Source organism: Diuraphis noxia, unplaced genomic scaffold (assembly GCF_037042655.1).
Source record: "Diuraphis noxia isolate RWA-SAM2 unplaced genomic scaffold, SU_Dnox_SAM2 contig0002, whole genome shotgun sequence".
In the NCBI taxonomy this organism is placed as follows: Eukaryota; Metazoa; Arthropoda; class Insecta; order Hemiptera; family Aphididae; genus Diuraphis; species Diuraphis noxia.
The window spans coordinates 46,129,722-46,150,142 of record NW_028301712.1 but is presented as its reverse complement, the minus strand read 5'-3'; the positions used below and the strand labels follow the sequence as shown (position 1 = coordinate 46,150,142).

Sequence of the window (20,421 nt, the reverse complement as noted above, 5' to 3'; positions counted from 1 at the left end):
AATAAGTATTCATATCAAATACTAATTTGATCGACAATTTATTGACAATAATAATTTATAGTGTTTTTCAAAATTTAATTTTCTGAAAAATTTCATTTTCATCAATAGGAGGATATCAGAGTGAATTTGTTTTTTTTCACAGACCTATGCACAACATAGCTCAAATTCTTTCACCCAATATCTTTTATAAACTATTATGATTTTTGAGTGTTTGATGTATTGGTCTAATACCTACTAATTGACTCAAAATGAATGTTTTTTTTTTATAAATTTTAATGATGTTTAAATTGTTATATGAGACAATATTTAAAGAAATCTATGTAATTTTTCTCTATCATTTGAATAATGGGTAATCACAAATATTGCTTTAACATCCTTTTAATAACAAAAATTTAATTTACAGAAAACTACTCTTTGAAAAACGCTGAAAATTATTTTTGGCTAGAAGCCAACAATACCTATTATAATTATTTAAATATATTATATAATAAAATGTTTAAATATTTACTGATATTCTTCAAAGCGTCAAATACTTAACTGCAGATTTCATTAAGTACATTAAGACCTTCATTATTACACAATTCTTGATAACTTATACTAGTAATGACAGTAATGTCATTATCACTTATCAGATCAGTGCAACGTGATTGTTACTAAATTATAATGACAACTCACTTGCATCTTTAAAAAAATCAGAATCTAAAACTTAATAAATCAAATTGGAATGACAAGAATTCACAAAAAATGTACCTATAATGTAAACAACTTGAGAGGATGTGATACCCGCATGTGTTGTCTCTGTCTTACAAGTGCATTATATAGTAAATTGTACGTTCAGCAGAACACATGTAGCTCCGTTAGCTTAAACATTAGAGTGAATTGACCTCTTATAAAATTTAAAGGTATGATTGTTATCTAGTCAACGTCATATGCTTTTTATTATATTTAAATTTTAAAGGAAGTTATGAGTATTTTAAGATGCACAAAAAATGTACAATTTTAAAATACTCATAACTTGCTTTAAATTTGATATAAAATAAAAAGCATATGAGGTTGTCTAGATAATAATCTTACCTTAAAATTTTATAAGAGGTCAGTTCACTCTAATTTTTAAGTTAACGGAGCTACACGTGTTCTGCTGAGCGAAAAATGTACCATGTTACGCATTTGTAAGACGGAGACAACACATGCGGGTATCACGTCCTCTTAACAACAAACTTATTACAAGATTTATTATTTAAACCATAGTCTGTAATTTCATTAGATTTATTATATAATTTATATATGTATAAATTATTTACGGTGCAAATTTTATAATGTCACATTAATGTTTATTCCAGTGTATTTTATTTTCTGTAACAGAATGTCCAACTCTTCTTTTTTGGTACATAGGTAATATGTAAAAAAAATAACTGCGGAAAGACAATGTATCAGTGTCGTTTCAAGATTTGTATGAAAATGTTTCAATTGAATTTTAAATTCATTAGTATTTTCAATAAAGGTGGTCGAGAGTACAGTGCTTTTACTAGGTCTCTTTTACTTTTATGTTTAATTTTTTCATTAAAATGTTTGCTCCAATTTTGGTTCATATGTCACCAACAGAGTAATTTGTTTTTACGTTCTTCTGTTTTTGATTGCATAGAATATGATCTATTGCAAAAATATTCTTTACAAATACAATTTTTCCTTTTTATTTCTCTTTCTGCCATAAGTACCACATAATACATATTGACTCAGAGTATTTTACTCAATACTTAGTTTCCAGTTCAAGAATTCTATATAAGTCAGTTCATATTTTTTTTAGAAAATTCAATTTATATGAACTTATAATAAAGTAAAACTTTCATATTGTCATGTTTTCAAAAAACAAAATTTCTTTTTCTACATCAACAGCATGTTCTATGCTTAAATGTGATTCTAATTTATTATATGTTTTAAGGTAATTTTCACAACATAAACATAATAAATTCTTTTGGCATTTCTTTTCTATAAACATTCAATCTGATGTTTAATATGTTATAAAACTATTAAAGCTAAAAAAATGATTAAAAAAATTAGTAATAGCTTATCAATAAAAAATTTTGATTTTAATATATTATTACTTAATGAATATGAAATATTTCACTATACTTGAAATATTTAAATATATTTTTTTAAATTTTGAGTTTTTAGGTATGTTTCATAAAGTCATCACAAGATGATAACTAGTTAGAAACTATATTGAATTTACAATTACAATTACATTGATTTTAAATTTGAAGAATATAAAAATGTTAAACTTATTGCAACATCAGAAAAAATTAATATAGATGCAGAATTGATATTTGTTTCTGAATCTCTGATGTTGCAATACACTTGTTATTATTATACGATTGTAGTGGATTATGTTACACTATTACCCTTTTATATTGCTTTACACATAAAATCAGAAATAAAATAATAACTTAAAATCATTAGTAGAAAATATAAAAACATACTTATTTTGGAATTTGAAAACGTGTGTTCTTTTTAAAAGTGTTCAATTAGGACAGTTTTCATACTACAACCACATATTCATAAAAGTTGCAATTATAAAAAAAAATTGTTTTGGGATTTTTGATGTCAAAGCAATGTACATTGTTTTTTAAACTGACGCGAACAAAAATCACATTTAAACATTTTTAGTGTTTATTAGTACAATTTAACTAAGTAGTATAATATTATAAAAAAAAAATAGGCCTACATACAGTATGTCGATATGACAACAATATTGGACAAAAAGAATGGGAAATTTTTCGGGAACTTGGTCTATTTTAGATTAACATTTTTGCCATGCTAATGACAAATAACATCAATAATAATCAAATTCTAAAGTGGCCCTAGATCAAGTCAAGGATAACTGTAACACAACTGTTACCATAGGTACTCAGAAAAAAAACCAAGAAAAGTAATCCAGGGAAAAATAAGCCATGGAAAGAAAGTAAAATTACAATAATTAAATATATAACAATTAAAATTAAAATATTAAAAAAGGTATTATTCAAATTTTTAAACATTGGTCATAATTGTATACAAATATATATATATAAAATTATTAATACACAGGTTATATGTTAATTAATTTAAAAATTTTAACACAGTTGATCATACTGCATGTATTGTCCGTATTCGTACACAATATATTAGTTTTCAAATTTTCTTTTAAAAATCTTATTGGTATCTATTCTTACCACAAAAAGCTCACAACGTTCCTCATCTCAATACATCATTCATCTATAATAATATGTTATATGTATCATTATAAACATTGATATAAATAAAATATTTTAACATTTAATGAAGGTACATAATATTTATTAAATAGTGAAAATAAAAAATATATACATCATTTATTTTAATAATATAATAACTACGACTAATATACTAGATATAATATAATAAATATTACATACATTATATTTATAAAATTGAATATTTTTGTTAATGAATGTAATTGGTCATAATTCTTTTTATGAAATTAAAAAAAAAAAAGATAATAATGTAAAATATAAAATAAATATTACATACATAGATATATATAAAATTGAATGTATTTGTTTATGAATGAAATAGGACATAATTCTTTTTATGCATATAAAAATAAAAATTAAATAATGTACTCATCATATTAATATTAAATAAAAAGTTTATAATATAATGGATAAGATAAAACTGAAGGATTATATAATTATGTATTAACATGATTATTATTATGAACATTCCTTTGATAGCGCTCTTTTAAATGTTTTAGCCATCCAGAAACCGCCTTGTTGATAGTTGAGACATTGGAATCCTTGACATTTTTTAGAATCACTCCTAAAACAAAATACAAAATAATAATTATTTATTATGACACAATATAATATATTTTCAGATCAAGATCACGCTTTATAATAATTTAAAAATATTTTTTATTTTATTATGTATCTAACCTGTTATAACTTTGAAAATCATAGAGCTCTTAAGTGGTTCTTTCTCTTTTTTGTTCATTGGTCCTTTTCCAGTGAGAGAAATTTGCCTTCCAAGATTATTTGTAAATATTGTGTCCATTATGGATTTTGTTACTTTACTAACACTATAACCACAAAACTCTTTTAACATTTTCATTTATAAAAAGTAAAACAACTAAGTCATGGCAACAAAAAAATTAATATAAAATAAAAGTATTTTATACATACCAACTGCTTACAAAACATTTTTTCTATTGCTAATTTATTATTAATATCTTTTAAACAATCAAGATTGTGTATGGGAAAACCTTCCAAAATTGCATCATCACCGTTAATAGTTTCATCATTCTCGTTATTAAAATGGACTATGTACAGGGTCGGACTGGCCCGGAACGCAGGTCCGCGATCGCGGACTGGGCCCCCAGCTAGTTTGGGTCCCCAAACTTTATGTTCATATTTAAAATTTAAATAAGATTACCATTTTTTTAGTAACTGTATTTAAACATGTCTTAATATTTTGAAGGGCTCCTTATTGATTTTAGATATATAAAATAAAATGAATATTATCAACGTTTATCTAACAAAGTAACAACTGAATCGGTCCTTCTGCCTTCGACCGCACGGCACACACACACACACACACACACACACACACCAATTAATACAGATATAATAGCTGATGTATTATATAATTCGACTGCGGGCGACTATCGTTATTCCCGCAACTATCTAAAAATACATTTTACAATATTGAAGAGTCTTGCTAGAGACTCCTTTCTGTGCATAAGAAAAACCGATAAGAAACAGCACACAAAAGAAATGTCGATAGCGAGACCATTATACATTAAGTTCGTCTATGCGCTCGGACCTCTCACTCGTTAAATATATACCAATATACGCCATACGGACGGGTCACGGGACCTCTATGCGTTATTGACAGTTTGCTACGAGTCACGAGTTGTTCGTATAAACGCACCGGAGCTTAATACGAATAAAGGTGAACAAAATACTTAAACACGACTATACGAGTGCCTGTAACGAGTGTATAAAGTGTATTTAAATTGTTGTTCTTTTTATTTACCTTACGGTTTAAAATGAATACCAAATTGAAAAGTGGTGCGGAAAAACGTCGCCTAAAAGAACAAAAAATGTTACTCAAAGCCGGTTCTGACCCAAAACAAAAAAAATTATTCTTTTCAAAGGTAATCACAAATGATAATTCAAACGTTTCTTCTTCAAATGAAGATAAAGTTACTAATGGTATAATTTCGTCTGAATCAAAGGTAAAATTAATTATTATAATGTAATAAGCAGCCCGAGCCCTGGTAATAAGTATATTATTAATTATTTCTAATTTTCATTAGAAGAAAAAAAGCACAGATAGGATTTGTGAACCAGATGCTTTAGGTCAAAACAACATACAAAACGTTTGTACTTCAGCTGAACAGTGTAAACCGGAAACAAGTTATGAAGATGGAGAATCCACTATCCAGGAATTTAGCTCTACTTCTGTCATAGGTAATGTTGCATTTTTTTATCATGCCAGATCACAAAAGTTTAGTAAAAATAAAATTGGATTTCTGAAATAATCGTCCTAGGTCAAAACAACATACAAAACGTTTGTACTTCAGCTGAACAGTGTAAACCGGAAACAAGTAATGAAGATGGAGAATCCACTATCCAGGAATCTAGCTCTACTTCTGTCATAGGTAATGTTGCATTTTTTTATCATGCTAGATCACAAAAGTTTAGTAAAAATAAAATTGGATTTCTGAAATAATCGTCCTAGGTCAAAACAACATACAAAACGTTTGTACTTCAGCTGATGTTTCTGTTTTAGACCAGCTTGCTATAAAAAATTCAAGATTTTTATTATTTTTAAATTTTTTGCTAGAAATAATTTCAAATCACTCTACATTTGATTCAAAAACAAAATTCACTGCTCGAACTCTATTACAAAATTGGTCTAAGTTTGATGTGATTATGACTGCAGCAATTTATCTGGACATATTTAGTAAAACACCTATTTCTAAATTTCTTCAATCTCAGTCATTAAACTATCTAACTGCTTTTAATTTGATTAATTTGCATAAAGAAATTAGATCTAGAAGAGATTATTTGATATGAACCCAACCTCAAAATTAGCTATTTCTACTATTACCTCAAGTAAATAATATTTTTAATTTAAATTTTTGAATCTATGAAGTATTCTAAAAATATAAAATCTAAACTTGTGTGATTTTAATAATTTTTGTACCTATAATGTTTGAATATTAAATCTAACTATCTATGCATTTTCAATTTTTAGGTGAAACTGAATGTATTTCTGTTGTGGATCCAAATTCAACATCAGCTGAATCTACATTTACTTCAAGTAGCTTAGCATTTTTTATTAGACCCGCCAGTAATGAATCAGTAGAAATCAAATTAGCTTTTTTAAAAAGTCATCCCATTCAACCTTTTGTTTTAACTAATGATAAACTTCCATTTGATCCTCAAAAAATGTATTATCAGACTTTAAGTGATTCTCTAAAAGTTCAGCGTAAATGGTTATCTTATTATTCTTACAGTAAAAACATATTTTGTACTACTTGTATGACATTTTGCCCACTACGTGAAAACATTAGCAATTTAGTAACTGGATTAGAAGTTTTAAATTCTAAAAATGTTTATAGTACAGTTAAAAAACATGAAAAATCAAAAACACACGGTGAAGCAGTTTCTGCTTTACTGCAAGCCAACTTAAACAAAAATATAGAGAGTTGTATTAATGTTAAATTAAGTGAAATTCATTCTAAAGAAGTAGAATTTAATCGTTCAGTCATTAAAAGACTCATTGATATAATAATGTTTATTGGTAGGCAAGGATTAGCTTTTAGAGGTAAAGACGAAGCAGCTTATAGTTTAGAGGACAGGACTATTAATCATGGTAATTTTTTGGAACTAGTGTTGCTAATTAAAGATTATGATGTTGTATTAAATATGCATGTTAAAAATTGTATTGAGTTAAGTAAAAAACGTAAAGCTAGAGATAAAAAAAATGATAATAATCTTCCTCAGGCCCGTGGTAGAGGATCTTTAGTAACATTTCTATCAAAAACATTTATAAATAAAATTGTTTTAGTTATTGGTAAATTATTACAAGAAAAAATAGTAAATGAATTAAAAGAAGCCCAAAGTTTTAGTATATTAGTAGACTCGACACAAGATGTTGCAGTATTAGATCAACTTGCTATTTGTGTTAGGTATGTTTTTAAAAAAAATGTTTATGAAAAACTTTTAAAATTAGTTGTGGCTTATGATTCTAGTGGAATTGGTTTGTACAATTTAATTACAAAAGAATTTGCTGAAATAAATTTAGATATGAATAATATTGTAGGTTGCTCTTTTGATGGGGCAGCTAATATGAAAGGTGTTTATAACGGCTTACAATCACATCTAAAGAAGAATGCAAATCCTTCATGTATATATACCCACTGTCTAGGTCATGTATTAAATTTAGTGATGGTATTCATCTGAATGTTGCAAAAATGCTGAATTTCTCTTTGGGTTAGTTCAACAATCTGCTACTTTTCTTTTAGATTCACATAAAAGAATGAAAGTATGGTCAGATTTAACAAAACAAACTCATAAAAGTCACAACAAACTCAGAAAATTGAACTTGATTGGAGCAACCAGGTGGTGGAGTAAGGACAAGGCGTTATCTTCTATAATTCAGTTCAACGAGCCTAATATAAAAGACTCTCGATTCTTGTTATTCATATATATTTTATTGGAAATAACTTCTAGTGACTCAAATTTTGATGCCAAAACTAAATACACAGCTCATACTCTTTTACAAAATTGGTCAAAATTTGAAATAATTTTTACTGCTGCTATTTATCTTGACATTTTTACTTTAAGTTCTCCTGTCTCAAAATTCTTACAATCACGCTCATTAAATTATCTAATAGCTTTTAATATGACAACAAATTTAGTAAAACAAATTAAAGAAAAAAGAAACAATAGTGATGAAACATTTAATAAACTTATTTCTAATGTTCAAAATTTCATAACAAAAATTAATGAGGAATTGGAATTAAATAGTATAGATTTTAGAATAGAAGATAAGTTTAGTAAAGACAAATATGTATGTAGAGTGCCAAAAATTAACCCTTTATAGGGCAAGGGAATATATATTTCCCACCCAAGTAAAAAAATTCTAGCACCGTGTGGTCAGAGGTAATATTTTTCCCACTTGTTTGAAAAAAACCGTTATTTTTTTCTACATACGACAGTATCAATTACATGTATTTGATAACATTTCAAATAAGAGAAATAAATCAAAAACGATCAAAGTGGGAAATTATCATCCCATTGCCCACCCGCGATACACGTTTTTTCCCTCTAATAAATTTCCTATCAAAATTGTTATTTGTTTTAATTTTGATAAATAAACAGTTTAACTTATAAAGTCTTTGGTGGTATTAATTGAAAGATAACATTTTAGCGTTTTTTTGTGTTATCTTACAATCCATTTGAAATGTATTTTCTGTGTTATCAATTTATAAAAATAATTGAATATTATTTTCAAATATGTGGTTGTGATTTTGAACTTAAAAAAAATACTCTCGAACTTCAATAAAAATCTTGAAGTAAGTACATTCTGAATCATCATTTAATACTCTTTCGATAAATATACACTTTCGGGGCCAAAAATGACCCACTTACAAAATATTTACGAATAATTATCAATTTTTTCTTAGATGTTATCAGAATATGAGATTCTAGAAGAGTTAAATGCTATTACCGATGATATGGCATTCGATTCGGAAGACGGTGGAGATTCTGATGCAGAAGACTATACCACCAATGTAAATAACTCTCTAAATAAACAAGTTTGGCATTTATCTACCAGATCATCAGGTAAATAAAACTAATAATATTTTTTAAATTTCTTATAATATTTAATTAGAAATTTTTTGTGCTTGCAGGTTCTAGTATGACTGAAACTGAAGTGCATGTGCCTAATGTAGAAAATATCGAACAAGCAAATAGTAACATTCCTTCTACTTCTCAAAGTAAATTTTAATTTATAATTATTCAATATTTTGAATTAGATTTTTATATGCATTTGTTCTATATGTTATAAAAAGTGAAAACGATTTGGCACAAAAACATTGTATTATACAATTTAGTATATTATGTGTACCTAGGTTCTGAATTTTATTATTTATTATTTTCTAACATTTTTTTCATACACTATTTGTGGGTACCTATATAGGTATTTACTAAAATAAATTTGTACCTACCTATATTTATGTAAACTTACAAAATATGTTCTTATAAACAACACTGCAATAACTAATATTTATTGTATTGTAAAAATAAAACTATGATAAAAATATTAATATAGTACCAATAGTTATACATAAATAAAATGACTATTAATTTAATTTAATTACATAGAGTAGTATTTTGATTAAATATTATAGCTATTGGTAAAATATATTGATAGATAATTTTATTTTGTCAGATATACATAACGATTTGGAGTTGCTAAAAGATATTATGTCCAGCTCAGATGAGGAAATGGATGACATTGATAAAGATAAAGATTATTTACCAACTCAGCAACAGCAACTGTTTGTAGATTTAGATGAAGTTTATATTGATGACTTACCTATTGATATAAATATATTTCTAAATAATGATTATCTTGAAAACGAACTCATAAATGTAGAAGTTGACAATGTTTCAAATCCAAATATAAGTGGTGAATTTAATTTTGTAAAATCAGGACAGTCTCCAAAAAAATTTAAAAAAGTTAGATTTAGAGAAGAACAAGGTCCAGTAGACAAAAACATTTATAAAATGTCACCTATAGACATATTTCAATTGATGATTGGTCCTATATTTCAAACAATTGTTCAACAAACAAATTTATATGCTCAACAAAAAAGTGTTGATATCAACACAAGCATCGAAGAAATAAAAGCATTTATTGGAATATTGATTTTTATGGGTTACCATAGCTTACCTAGCATCAGGTTATATTGGTCAAATTTTTGTTCTTACATTTATATAAAGAAATAAAAAAAACTGTGATTTATGAACTATAGGTAAAAAGTAATTGGTTGTTTTTTTTTAAATTTATAAAAAGAAATAAAAAAGACTAACATTATGATTTGTAAACTATACCAAGTAATTGATTATATTATTTTTTAAACGAGATTTGTAATGTTTTATTTTATTAGAAATATATTGGTTGATTTTAATAACATAATATTTATTTACTTTTTTTTTTATATTTATATTAGTTTGAATGAGTCTTATATATTTATCTAAGTAACCGCATAAGTGGGAAATATATTATACCATTGCCCGTTCAGTAAATCCCATGGTCGTAAAGGGGCAAAGGGAAACTATTTTCCCACCACTTTTCCAACCATGCAAAACAAATAAAAAATTTTCCAATATTTTTCCCAAAATCAGAGTACTCCATAGTGCATGTACACCAATTTTTAGAACAATCTGACGATTTTTTTTGTTCTGCCCTATAAAGGGTTAAAAAAATGCCTGGTGAATTAAAATCAGATGAAAGGCCTGACCTTTCTGCAGAAAAAAGGTTTAAAGTGGAAACATACAACTTTATACTAGATATTATGATAAATAGTATGGAAAAAAGATTTGTCAATAATTCAGAATTACTTAAAGATTGTATTTGCTTAGACCCTAAAAATTTTAAAAATGGTTTACCTGAAAACTCACTATTAAAACTTGCTGAATTAACAAAAATAAATGTACACATTTTAGTTTCTGAACTACAACAATTTGCAATACAATTTGATTCAATAACTAAAAATTTTAATGACACATTTTCAAAAAATGATCTATCTTTTGACAATGAATCTGACTCTGAACCAGAACTAAATATTGACCACAGTTTAGAATGCAATTCATGTAACAATTGTTTAAGATGTGCTTTTAATATTTTGTACGAAATTGTTCAACAATCGGGCTCTTTTAATAACATATACTTGGCGTATAAATTTGTTTTAACGTTACCATGTACACAAGTTACATGTGAACGGACATTTTCCAAACTCAAAAATATTAAAACTAAATTAAGGTCATTAATTTCTCAAGATATTATGGAAACTCTATTAATGATAAATATTGAAAGAGACTATGTTGTTGATAAGGAAATTGTTGTAAATACTATTGCTAAAAGTTCATCAGAACTATCAAGGTTATTGATTTGAGATGTTATTCATATATATTGTTTAATTTGTTTTACCTTTAATATTAATTAAAATAAATATTAATCTATGATACAATTTGAATCTGTGTTTTTCTTTATAATGTTTGATGTCACGATGGTTTTTTTGGGCTACTGTTGGGGGGCCCTTTTTTCCAAATCGCGGACTGGGCCTTTTCGAGCCGAGCCAGTCCGACACTGACTATGTAAGATATTTTTAAGCATTTCTTCTTGTCTACTTAAATTCAACAAAATTTTATTCACTTTTATGCTTAACTCTGTAACAATATTTACTGTATATTGTAAGCTTTGTTCTTTGTCTGAAATAGAATTAACAAACTTCATAAATTGATAATTTTAAACTAGGTAATTAATAAATAAATTACAAACATCTATACTCTATTCAAAATAAGACTGTGACTAGGCGGCCGAGTTGTCCGTATGGACGTTGCTTTGTTCCGTGGCAGCGCCCGACGTGTCGTCGTAGTGGGGACGGCATCTGGCCATATGTCTGACCGCTGCCCGATAAAAACTGGTCGCCGCTTAGTCACGGTCTTATTTTGAGTAGAGTATAGACACAACACAAAATTAATGTATGTATTATTGAATATTATCAATAGATGAATCATTTAGCAATTATTTACCTTTAGCTTTCTGCTTAGCTGGTGATTGAGATGAAAATAGCTTCTTTTTAATAGAAATAGTTTTTGTGTTGTGTGTTTTAAGGTCAGCTGAAATTATGAATGGTGACAGGTGACAGTGGCATGCTCAGAAATTGATCTATTTGATAATAATGATTCTTAGAAAGTTTAAAATTATTTTAATATTTAAATGAAATCAGAGTGTAAACATTATACTTACTATGCAGAGGACTATTATCAATACTTATTTTTTCAATATCCATTGTTTTAGACTTTATAGGAGATTTGTAAGCACCTACAAATATATCGTCGCCCTCGTGCCTAAAGTGACCAAGTAAAATAACATGTTTAAATGTCTTATTTTGTCCCTATTAATATACGAAAAAAGTGACCAAGTGATATCTTTATTAGTTTTGGAACCACTGAATACTTAATTTTGACTAACCGACATCTCAATATAATTCTTACGTGTAAAAATTGACTTGGTCATTTGTTGCAAATTCGTTATAGTAACGCTTTTGACCGGGACGGGTACAGTTTTCCCGATTTTGATAACAACTGATAACATCGAACCTGATAAGAACGAAAAAAAAAGGCTCTTGCCAACCTATAAAAGTTAGCACAAATCCGAATTCCCGCATCGTTAACCAGCAATTATATAAAAAATAAAAATATCAGTTTAATACCAATAGTGATTTTTCGAAAAATTCATACCAAGAAATTTAGTCTTCTATAAAATAAAACCCTGTTTAGTTATATTTTAATCAGTGAAGTTAGGCTTTAATCATTATACATTTAAATTTTATTTTAATTCATTGATCAATGTCCAATTATCTTAATAAATTATTTTAAACTTTATATTATGATTTAGATTCATTTTATAAGCAATTTGGCTTTTAAAATCGTACTAAAGGTTACCATTGTATTATAATATATTATATTATTATAATATTGTAATCTTTTGATTGAAGTGCAGCTAATATTAGAGAATGTATTTAAACTTACTGAGCTATAATAATTAAATTGTGTATGCAAATTTGAATATGCCAAACAAAACTAATTACTATTTAGTCATATTTATTAGAAATGTATATAATTTATTTTTATTTTTAAAAACATAATTAACTATGGTAGTGTAAAAATATTATTAAATTCTTCATAGGCTTAAATTATGGATTATATATTTTGTTAATCAGTGGTTGAATTGGAAAAATAAATAAAGGTGGGCTCTAAATGAAGTTTAACAATTAAGCTAATCAATTTAATAGTAACCCTATTCCTTGATGAATATAATAATGGGGTACGCTTTAATTTGAAGAAAAGATGAAGAGTAGCTCAGTCCCTCCCGCGTCCTCCCCAAATTCAACCACAGTTGTTAATTAAATAAAGGTAGCATAGCCAATTAGAAAAAATTTAGTAAAACAATATATTATAGTATTCATACATCCAGTAATTGAATTTTCATGAAATACATTTTATTTGTTTATTTGTAACTTTATAATAACATACATTTTTGTGTGATAAACTATTCTATTTATTTATTTATTTAATAGATATCAAACGTTAGAATAATTTTTGCTATATTGATAAGTAACAATAAAATTGTAAGTAATTTCTTATATGTTAATAGTTTTTAAAATATTTTATAAACAAAATTATTTTTTGAGACAAGTATTTTTGTAGATAATAGGTATAATAACTATAATATAAATATAATTTAAATTATAAACTAAACTTGTAATAGGTGTTGTTTATATTATAACAAAATGGTAAATTGCTATGTGCTACAAGCAGTTTTTTTTACTTATTTATCAAATTTATAATAACTATAATATTTATGTACATATTCTTATTGTGTAAAATTGTTAACATAATATGAATTATAGGTATCATGCTTTTTTTAGTTGGTAAAAAAATGAAAAAAATGATATTTATTTTCTTTAAATATTATATACTGAGTTATATTTTTAATTGTTATATAAATTATATAGGTATTGTATTTTCTTTATAATATTACCACAGTAATAATATCATTACATTGTAAGTAATTATTTTTATTGTTTTACGTAAAATCATATTTTGTTTTAAATACGAGTATTTAATATTTTCAAAGTGTTACATTTAATTACTTTTCTAATTGTTATCTAATGTTATATATTTTATTTTCCTTGTACTATTCCCTAAAGCGATATTAGATATTAAGTATTTATTTTGATTTTTTGTAATAAATCATATTTGGGTTTTTTAACATTTTTAAATTATTACATTTAATTAATTATTATGTTGTGTTCCTGGTAATTTGTTTGCCTATACACTGTTACATAGGTGGTAACTATAATATAATACTGCATGTACAAAATCTATTAGCTTATACATTTTTCTAGTTTTTCAATATAACTAATTATCTTAACATTAATTATGAATGTTCAAATACCTACTTGTGTTAAGACTAGGTTAAACTGTCCAATGACTGATGTTTTAAAACTGAACTTTGTGTTATTTTTAATGTGTATGATTCAGTATCCTTTCAAATGTGTTTATTATTATGTATTAACCATATATTTTGGAAAATAAATTAATAATACTGAATTTTTGAACAAAATATTAAGTTCAACTAGTCCTTAATTGTTAAATAACTGGAATAGTTATCCTAACTTGTTGTCTAACATGAATTTATAATAAATAAGTACTTATAAAATAAGCATCTAATTATCTTAACATCAACAATTGTGTTTAAGAATCCCATTATAAAAATGTAACTATTTTAGATACTTAAAAAAAAAAAATGTAATCTGCAATGTAACGTTTACGACTCATGGCCATTGTAACCGATGTCTTTTGATCGATAAAAAAAAAAATGTAACTATAATGGATTGAAGAACACAACAGAAATAGAAGATATTCTAAACTAATATTTAGTATAATAAAATAATATACAACCTATACAGAGTGATTTTTTAAACATGCTCACCTAATTTGTATGCATTTATTCAAATTTTGATTTTTGAATTTTTAAATATGCTTGAAAACCATATCTCAAATTTGAGATTTTTGTACCACCTAAGAATGATCCTGTAACAGACAACAGTACAAACTTCTGTTTTTTCAAAACTTTATTTGCTACTTATTATTCAGCAGACATTTATTGATGCACTTATCTAAATAAAAATTTAGTTGTTCTTAAGTACCTACTATGTATTAATTGGATTAAGTAGCTACTAGTTATCAGTGTTAGATTAAATTAAGTTAACCAATAAGTAATAACCCTGTGTGGCTGTGTCCTGTGATCTATAATAAGTATATTATTATTGCTTTACAAATTAGAATTAAACACTAATTATATATTCTAATTACCATAATTCAACATTTCAATACCTAGTATAGCAGTATGTGCATAAATAATAATTAATAATAATTGTATTGTGGAATAATTTAATTACTATTCAGTATTCATTCTTTTTTCGTGGTTATATTTGGAACGCAAGTACGCAATTAGAATGCAACAAATATTTTACTTTTGAGTTTTTGATACCTACTCAGTTTATGTATTTTATTAGGTACATATTAAACATTAAAATAAATTAATGTACCTATCGTACGTATAATAAAAAATAAAAATTCGTTATTAGAATTAAATTAGTAGGTACCTAGGTGGCTAGGTAGTAAGGTATGTAAAATAGACCTCAAACATAGACACTGAGAATAGAATGATCGAGAATCAACAAAACAAACTACAGTTACGTTGTTGGATTAAGATTAACATAGGTGCCTATCTACTGTTAAATACGTTTTATAATATTCAGGGAAGGTAATAGTTTTGTGATGTAATCGTGTAATAAACTAATAAATATAATAATATGTGAATATTAAAATGCAATTTCCACTAACTTTCAAAAATTATCATAGTGTGCAGTGGCACCGAACTAATTTTTTTTAGGTGTGGCAATGGACATTAATTTATATCCACCCACCTACCTCTATGCAGTATGAAACCTAAGCCATGGGGGGCAAAGCCACCACCACCCCAAAGACACTACAGATTTTTTAACTTGGAAAATATAATTTTCATAAATAAATACCTATATATTATTTACTGCATTTTTGCATTATTTCAGTAGGCTACCCCTTTATAAATGTACACACAAAAAGTGGGGGTAAAGTCTATGTACAGCATAACTAGTCGAAATAATCCTTCAATTTCAAACTTTGGGGGTGGTTTCCAATGTAAAAGTGAACATCCTTGGTGCATTATAATGGTCAAAAGTTAACATTTTCCAACAATTTTCAAAAAAATGGAGAAAAACAAAAAAAAAATGAGCAAAACCAGTTTTCGACCAAATCGGTTTACTTATATGGTTGCAATTCAAAAACTAACCACTTTAAATACTTGTATTTAAATACAGTAGTTAAATACAGTTTAATTTTCAAAATGCTTTGACTTTTTTTTGAGTTATTTATAGACCACTGAAATTTTCGATTTTTATGATAATTTTTTTTTTTGAAGGGTCAGTAAAAAAATTTTGGATGACCAAAAAAACTTGAAAATTTAAAACGAGGTTCCTCATGAGTTATTCTTATTGTAGCTAAAAAAAATTAAAAATCATTAGAGACAATTTTTTTTTATAAGCGTTTATAGTTGAAATTTTTACGAAATCTGCGAAAATGCGAAAATTTGCAAGTAATTTTGAAGTTGAAAAATTATAAATTTTTTTGCGTTTATAACTAAGGATTAAAAATACAACACTAAGTTTTCTATAAGTTTTTCTTCAAGTAGCTATAGAGAAAACTCGAAGCATCATTAAAGGAAAAATTTTAAGTGCTTTTGAATTTTAAATTTTTACGAAATAGCGTAACGATAACGATTTATCCTCAAACGATTTTAAATATTTGTTATTATTCAAAAAGTATAAGTCGTAGATACTTGAAAATTTCACCAGTTATTTAAATTGGCATTTTCTTTACATGATTTAATTTTCAAAATATTTTGAAGTTTTTTGAGATATTGATAGACGACTGAAATTTTCAATTTTTCTGAAAATTTTATTTTTGAAGTGTCGATAAAATTTTTTTGGCCCTATCAAAATATTTGAAAATTCAATACAAAGTTTCTCATAAGTTATTCTTATAGTGATTAAAAAATTATAAGAATACATAGGCACAATTTTTTTTTAATAGCATTTGAAGTTCAAATATTGACAAAAATTCGTCAACCCATGAATATTTGCAAATTATTTTGTAGTTCAAAATTCATAAAATTGTTTGTATTTATATCTAAGGTTAAAAAATTCAACACTAAATTTTCCATAAGTTTTGCTTCAAATAGCTATAGAGAGAATTTGAAGTGCCGTTATAAGAAAAATGTTTTGAGCGTTTGAGTTTTAAATTTTTATGAAATCGCGTAACGATAACGATTTATCCTCAAACCAGGTATATGTTATATGTATATGTATGATATAAGGTATTATAAATTATGATAACTACATGCAATGTTTTTGGAAAAATTGATTAACCATGCCTTATGCAAAATGCGTCCTAAAATATTTGTTTCAAAATAGAATATATGACAATATGTAAATATAATATATCATAGATTGACAAATCATCTCCGTTCAGAATCGTTTTTCGTATACAATGATACCTATTATTGCATTCAAATTTAACCTACCCTAGTCAGAGGTCCACCCCACTCCCTAATGTACAGCAGAGCGACATCCACTTACCCGCTTTTTTCTAGTTACTAAAATATATTAATTTATAATTTTTTGGAGATGAGTGTTCAGTTTATGTGAATAATTTGGCCATTGGCTGAACGAGGGGGGTGTAGAAGTCCCCTGTCCAAGTTTAAAATGTGCACTCCCAAAAAGGGGGAAAGTGACTGGCCATCGTCATATGAAAGTATACCAAAAATGATGAAAAAATACCCTTTAAATAGTTGGTCTAACTTTTTTATTTTTAAATTATAGGCAATTAACTTTTTTTATCAAAACTAACCTATCGCTCATTTGTTTATATATCTTAAAAACTTTTCAACATTTTGACTTAATTTTGGTATTACAATAATGTTTTCTTTTTATCCTGTTAGAAAAATGTCTATCAGAAGTAGTGCTTCGATTTCCACATATTATAAAGGTAGTATCTTTTTTTTAGCAAATTGGATCCAGGTGGTACTTAAAGAAAGTAATTTTTTGATTCTCTCTTATTTAACGCCACAGTAAAAAACCACTGAAAAATTACAAAAGAACTGGATTTTAATTTTGCTTTGCAAAAAATCTTTATTTATCACCATAGAAACGAATAATATTTAAATATCAAATAAAATAAAATATTCTTTCGTCCGCTCAGAATCGTTTTTTTATCGAATGTAATCATTGCATTCAAATCGAATACTGTAAGACTACACTATCCTGTCCGAGGACCGAAGGGACGATGGACAAACTTTCTACACCGCAATGCTGACCTACTCTTTTTAATTTTAAATCTATTTCAGTGTTATATAAACTACAATACTACATAGAACATACACGCAATTAAACAAGCAATGTGAAAATGATTATTATTAAATGGAAAAAAGTTATCATTTACTAATTAACTCGTAGTAAATATTAAATTATTTGGAGTACCTACCTAATCCTTTTAAAAATTCAAATGTTTGATAAAAAAAATGTTTACTTTTTCAAATTAATAAATCGGCAGGACCTAGGATCGACTGGAAGTTTTTTGAGGACATGGTGAAATGTGCGGATATATTTTATTATAATGGTTAATATATATTCGTGGAGATCATGAAATTTTTATTTGAATTAAATTAAAAATAATTATATATACCAATTTTATTCATCTAATAAAAACATTGTCTACAATATTAACTGTAGACATAGCTACACAGTTTAACACATCCATGTAGTCTTGTGTAAACTACTTTTGAAAAGTGTTTGGAATAAATACTCGAATACTTATGAAAGATATATTTTATATTTTGATTTGTGTCACTCTATTCTTTCAAGGGCTACAACAAAGATTGTTACCAATTCATAAATATTAAATATTGAGCGATATATAACAAATAGTTTGGAAAGTGAACAAATTTCAAATAAATATAATTTTCATTCAAGCAAAATCATGTTAAAATATTTAGTTCTCATTTTGATTATTTAATTTTGTTAACCTATAAATTGTATTAGGTACCACTATAAAAACAAAGTATGTATGTTGTATATATTTTACATTAGCAGTTATTTTTTTTTTATAAATGTAATATGAAAACTAATGGAATGAATGGTGTGGTGGTGTGGGGGCTTTGCCCCTACGGGTCAGTGAGCTTTTCACTATTTGTGCACCCCAAAAAATATTGGTCTAGTTGCGCCAATGAATTTGGCATTAGACGTTCTTTTCATCACACATTATGGTAAAAATTAATTTAACATGATAAATGTTTATTCTAAAATGTTGTTGTGTGTTGAGGTTTATGTTTCATTACTCATAAACTTAATGTTTATTTTAATCAAACTTAATTTTCAATAGCTTATGATTACATTCTATAATTCTCAAGCACTGTACTAAGGGGTGGCGAGGGAAGGCTTTAGTCCTCTCTAAAAATGGTCCAACCCAAATAAACCAAATATAAAAAATATAACATAGCCCCACATGCTATTTTTATAATAGATAAATTATTATTTTTAAATACTTATAAAATATATTTTTTAATTTTTAAAAATTAACAAGTATTTTATTTATTTATTAGTTAGTTTATTAAGTAATTACTAAAAACAATAATTTAATTTATATTGATCAAACAAAAGTAAAAAGTACCTAGTTCAATAATTCAATCATAAAGGATCATCATGTTATAAAACTAAAATTAAATATACTTTAATTTGTACATCATTTTTAAAGTTGTTATTTGAAGTCTGTATTTAAATATTTCCTTATTTACATAAAACAAAACAGCCTTTTAGCCATATAGGTAACATTATCAAAACATTGTACCTACAATGCATATATTATCTATTGAGAACTTAGAATTTAAAAAATTTGGTATAGTGTTATAAAATTTAAATGTGTAGTATATGTTAAAATAAATTAAATTATATAATTAAGTAATCTCTTTTGTTTTTGAAAAAAATAATGCATAAAATGTATCTGCTCAGCTCAGAATCCCTTGAAAAAAAAGGTTTAGTGCCAATGTGTCATTATACTATTATAGTTAAGTACAGTATAGTGTAGGAATATTGCAAGAATTTGGATTTGTTTTTTAAATTACTGTATTATTTTGATTATTCTGTTTATTAAACACAAAAGAAATTCACTATATCAATTAATTATTTTATTATCATTGTAGCAAAAGAAAGGTAATGTGTTTAGTGCTGTATATTAAGTATGTTTTCTAGCAAACTGTATAATATAATAAATAAATAAATATATTTATTGTAGAAACAGTAAAAAATATAAAGGAGAGAATACATTTGATATTTCCAATTTGTTCAGCACTTGGACCATTAGAACTCGATATTTTTCAGATATTAAATCCCTTAAAGTACCATCTGCTAAAGAAAGTGATGTAGCATGTGATAAT

General features: G+C 26.1%; 3 protein-coding genes across 5 annotated transcripts; 2 read left to right on the top strand and 1 right to left on the bottom strand.

Moving 5' to 3' along the window:
- Positions 1 to 3,593: 3,593 nt before the first annotated feature.
- LOC149058539 (uncharacterized) lies at positions 3,594 to 12,374 on the bottom strand. Of its 3 annotated transcripts, XM_089221359.1 has the most exons (5): positions 12,070 to 12,374; positions 11,853 to 11,988; positions 11,486 to 11,528; positions 3,951 to 4,093; positions 3,594 to 3,834 (listed from the first exon to the last, which is right to left on the bottom strand). In XM_089221359.1, the coding sequence occupies exons 4-5, from the start codon at positions 4,066 to 4,068 to the stop codon at positions 3,707 to 3,709; spliced, it is 246 nt and encodes an 81-aa protein (XP_089077485.1). In that variant the 5' UTR covers positions 4,069 to 4,093; positions 11,486 to 11,528; positions 11,853 to 11,988; positions 12,070 to 12,374; the 3' UTR covers positions 3,594 to 3,706. The 3 variants fall into 3 exon arrangements, with proteins under 3 accessions (XP_089077485.1, XP_089077486.1, XP_089077484.1); XM_089221360.1 differs by lacking the exons at positions 11,486 to 11,528; positions 11,853 to 11,988; positions 12,070 to 12,374 and adding an exon at positions 4,197 to 6,011; XM_089221358.1 differs by lacking the exons at positions 11,486 to 11,528; positions 11,853 to 11,988; positions 12,070 to 12,374 and having other exon boundaries at positions 3,951 to 4,186.
- On the top strand, positions 8,545 to 10,174 carry LOC149058541 (uncharacterized). Its single transcript, XM_089220410.1, has 4 exons — positions 8,545 to 8,602; positions 8,714 to 8,873; positions 8,942 to 9,028; positions 9,484 to 10,174. Exons 2-4 carry the CDS (start codon positions 8,714 to 8,716, stop codon positions 10,041 to 10,043), a joined length of 807 nt encoding a protein of 268 aa, XP_089076536.1. The 5' UTR covers positions 8,545 to 8,602; the 3' UTR covers positions 10,044 to 10,174.
- LOC149058540 (uncharacterized) lies at positions 10,523 to 11,212 on the top strand. Its single transcript, XM_089218395.1, has one exon. The coding sequence runs from the start codon at positions 10,523 to 10,525 to the stop codon at positions 11,210 to 11,212; it is 690 nt and encodes a 229-aa protein (XP_089074521.1).
- Positions 12,375 to 20,421: the final 8,047 nt, after the last annotated feature.

Excerpts from the sequence above, each read along its gene's own strand:
- LOC149058539 (XM_089221358.1), bottom strand. The coding sequence starts at position 4,125 with ATGAAAATGTTAAAAGAGTTTTGTGGTTATAGTGTTAGTAAAGTAACA. Across the intron at positions 3,835-3,950 it reads GATTTTCAAAGTTATAACAG|GAGTGATTCTAAAAAATGTC; the intron begins GTTAGATACATA and ends ATTTTGTTTTAG.
- LOC149058541 (XM_089220410.1), top strand. The coding sequence starts at position 8,714 with ATGTTATCAGAATATGAGATTCTAGAAGAGTTAAATGCTATTACCGAT. Across the intron at positions 8,874-8,941 it reads TTTATCTACCAGATCATCAG|GTTCTAGTATGACTGAAACT; the intron begins GTAAATAAAACT and ends TTGTGCTTGCAG. Across the intron at positions 9,029-9,483 it reads CATTCCTTCTACTTCTCAAA|ATATACATAACGATTTGGAG; the intron begins GTAAATTTTAAT and ends TTATTTTGTCAG.
- LOC149058540 (XM_089218395.1), top strand. The coding sequence starts at position 10,523 with ATGCCTGGTGAATTAAAATCAGATGAAAGGCCTGACCTTTCTGCAGAA.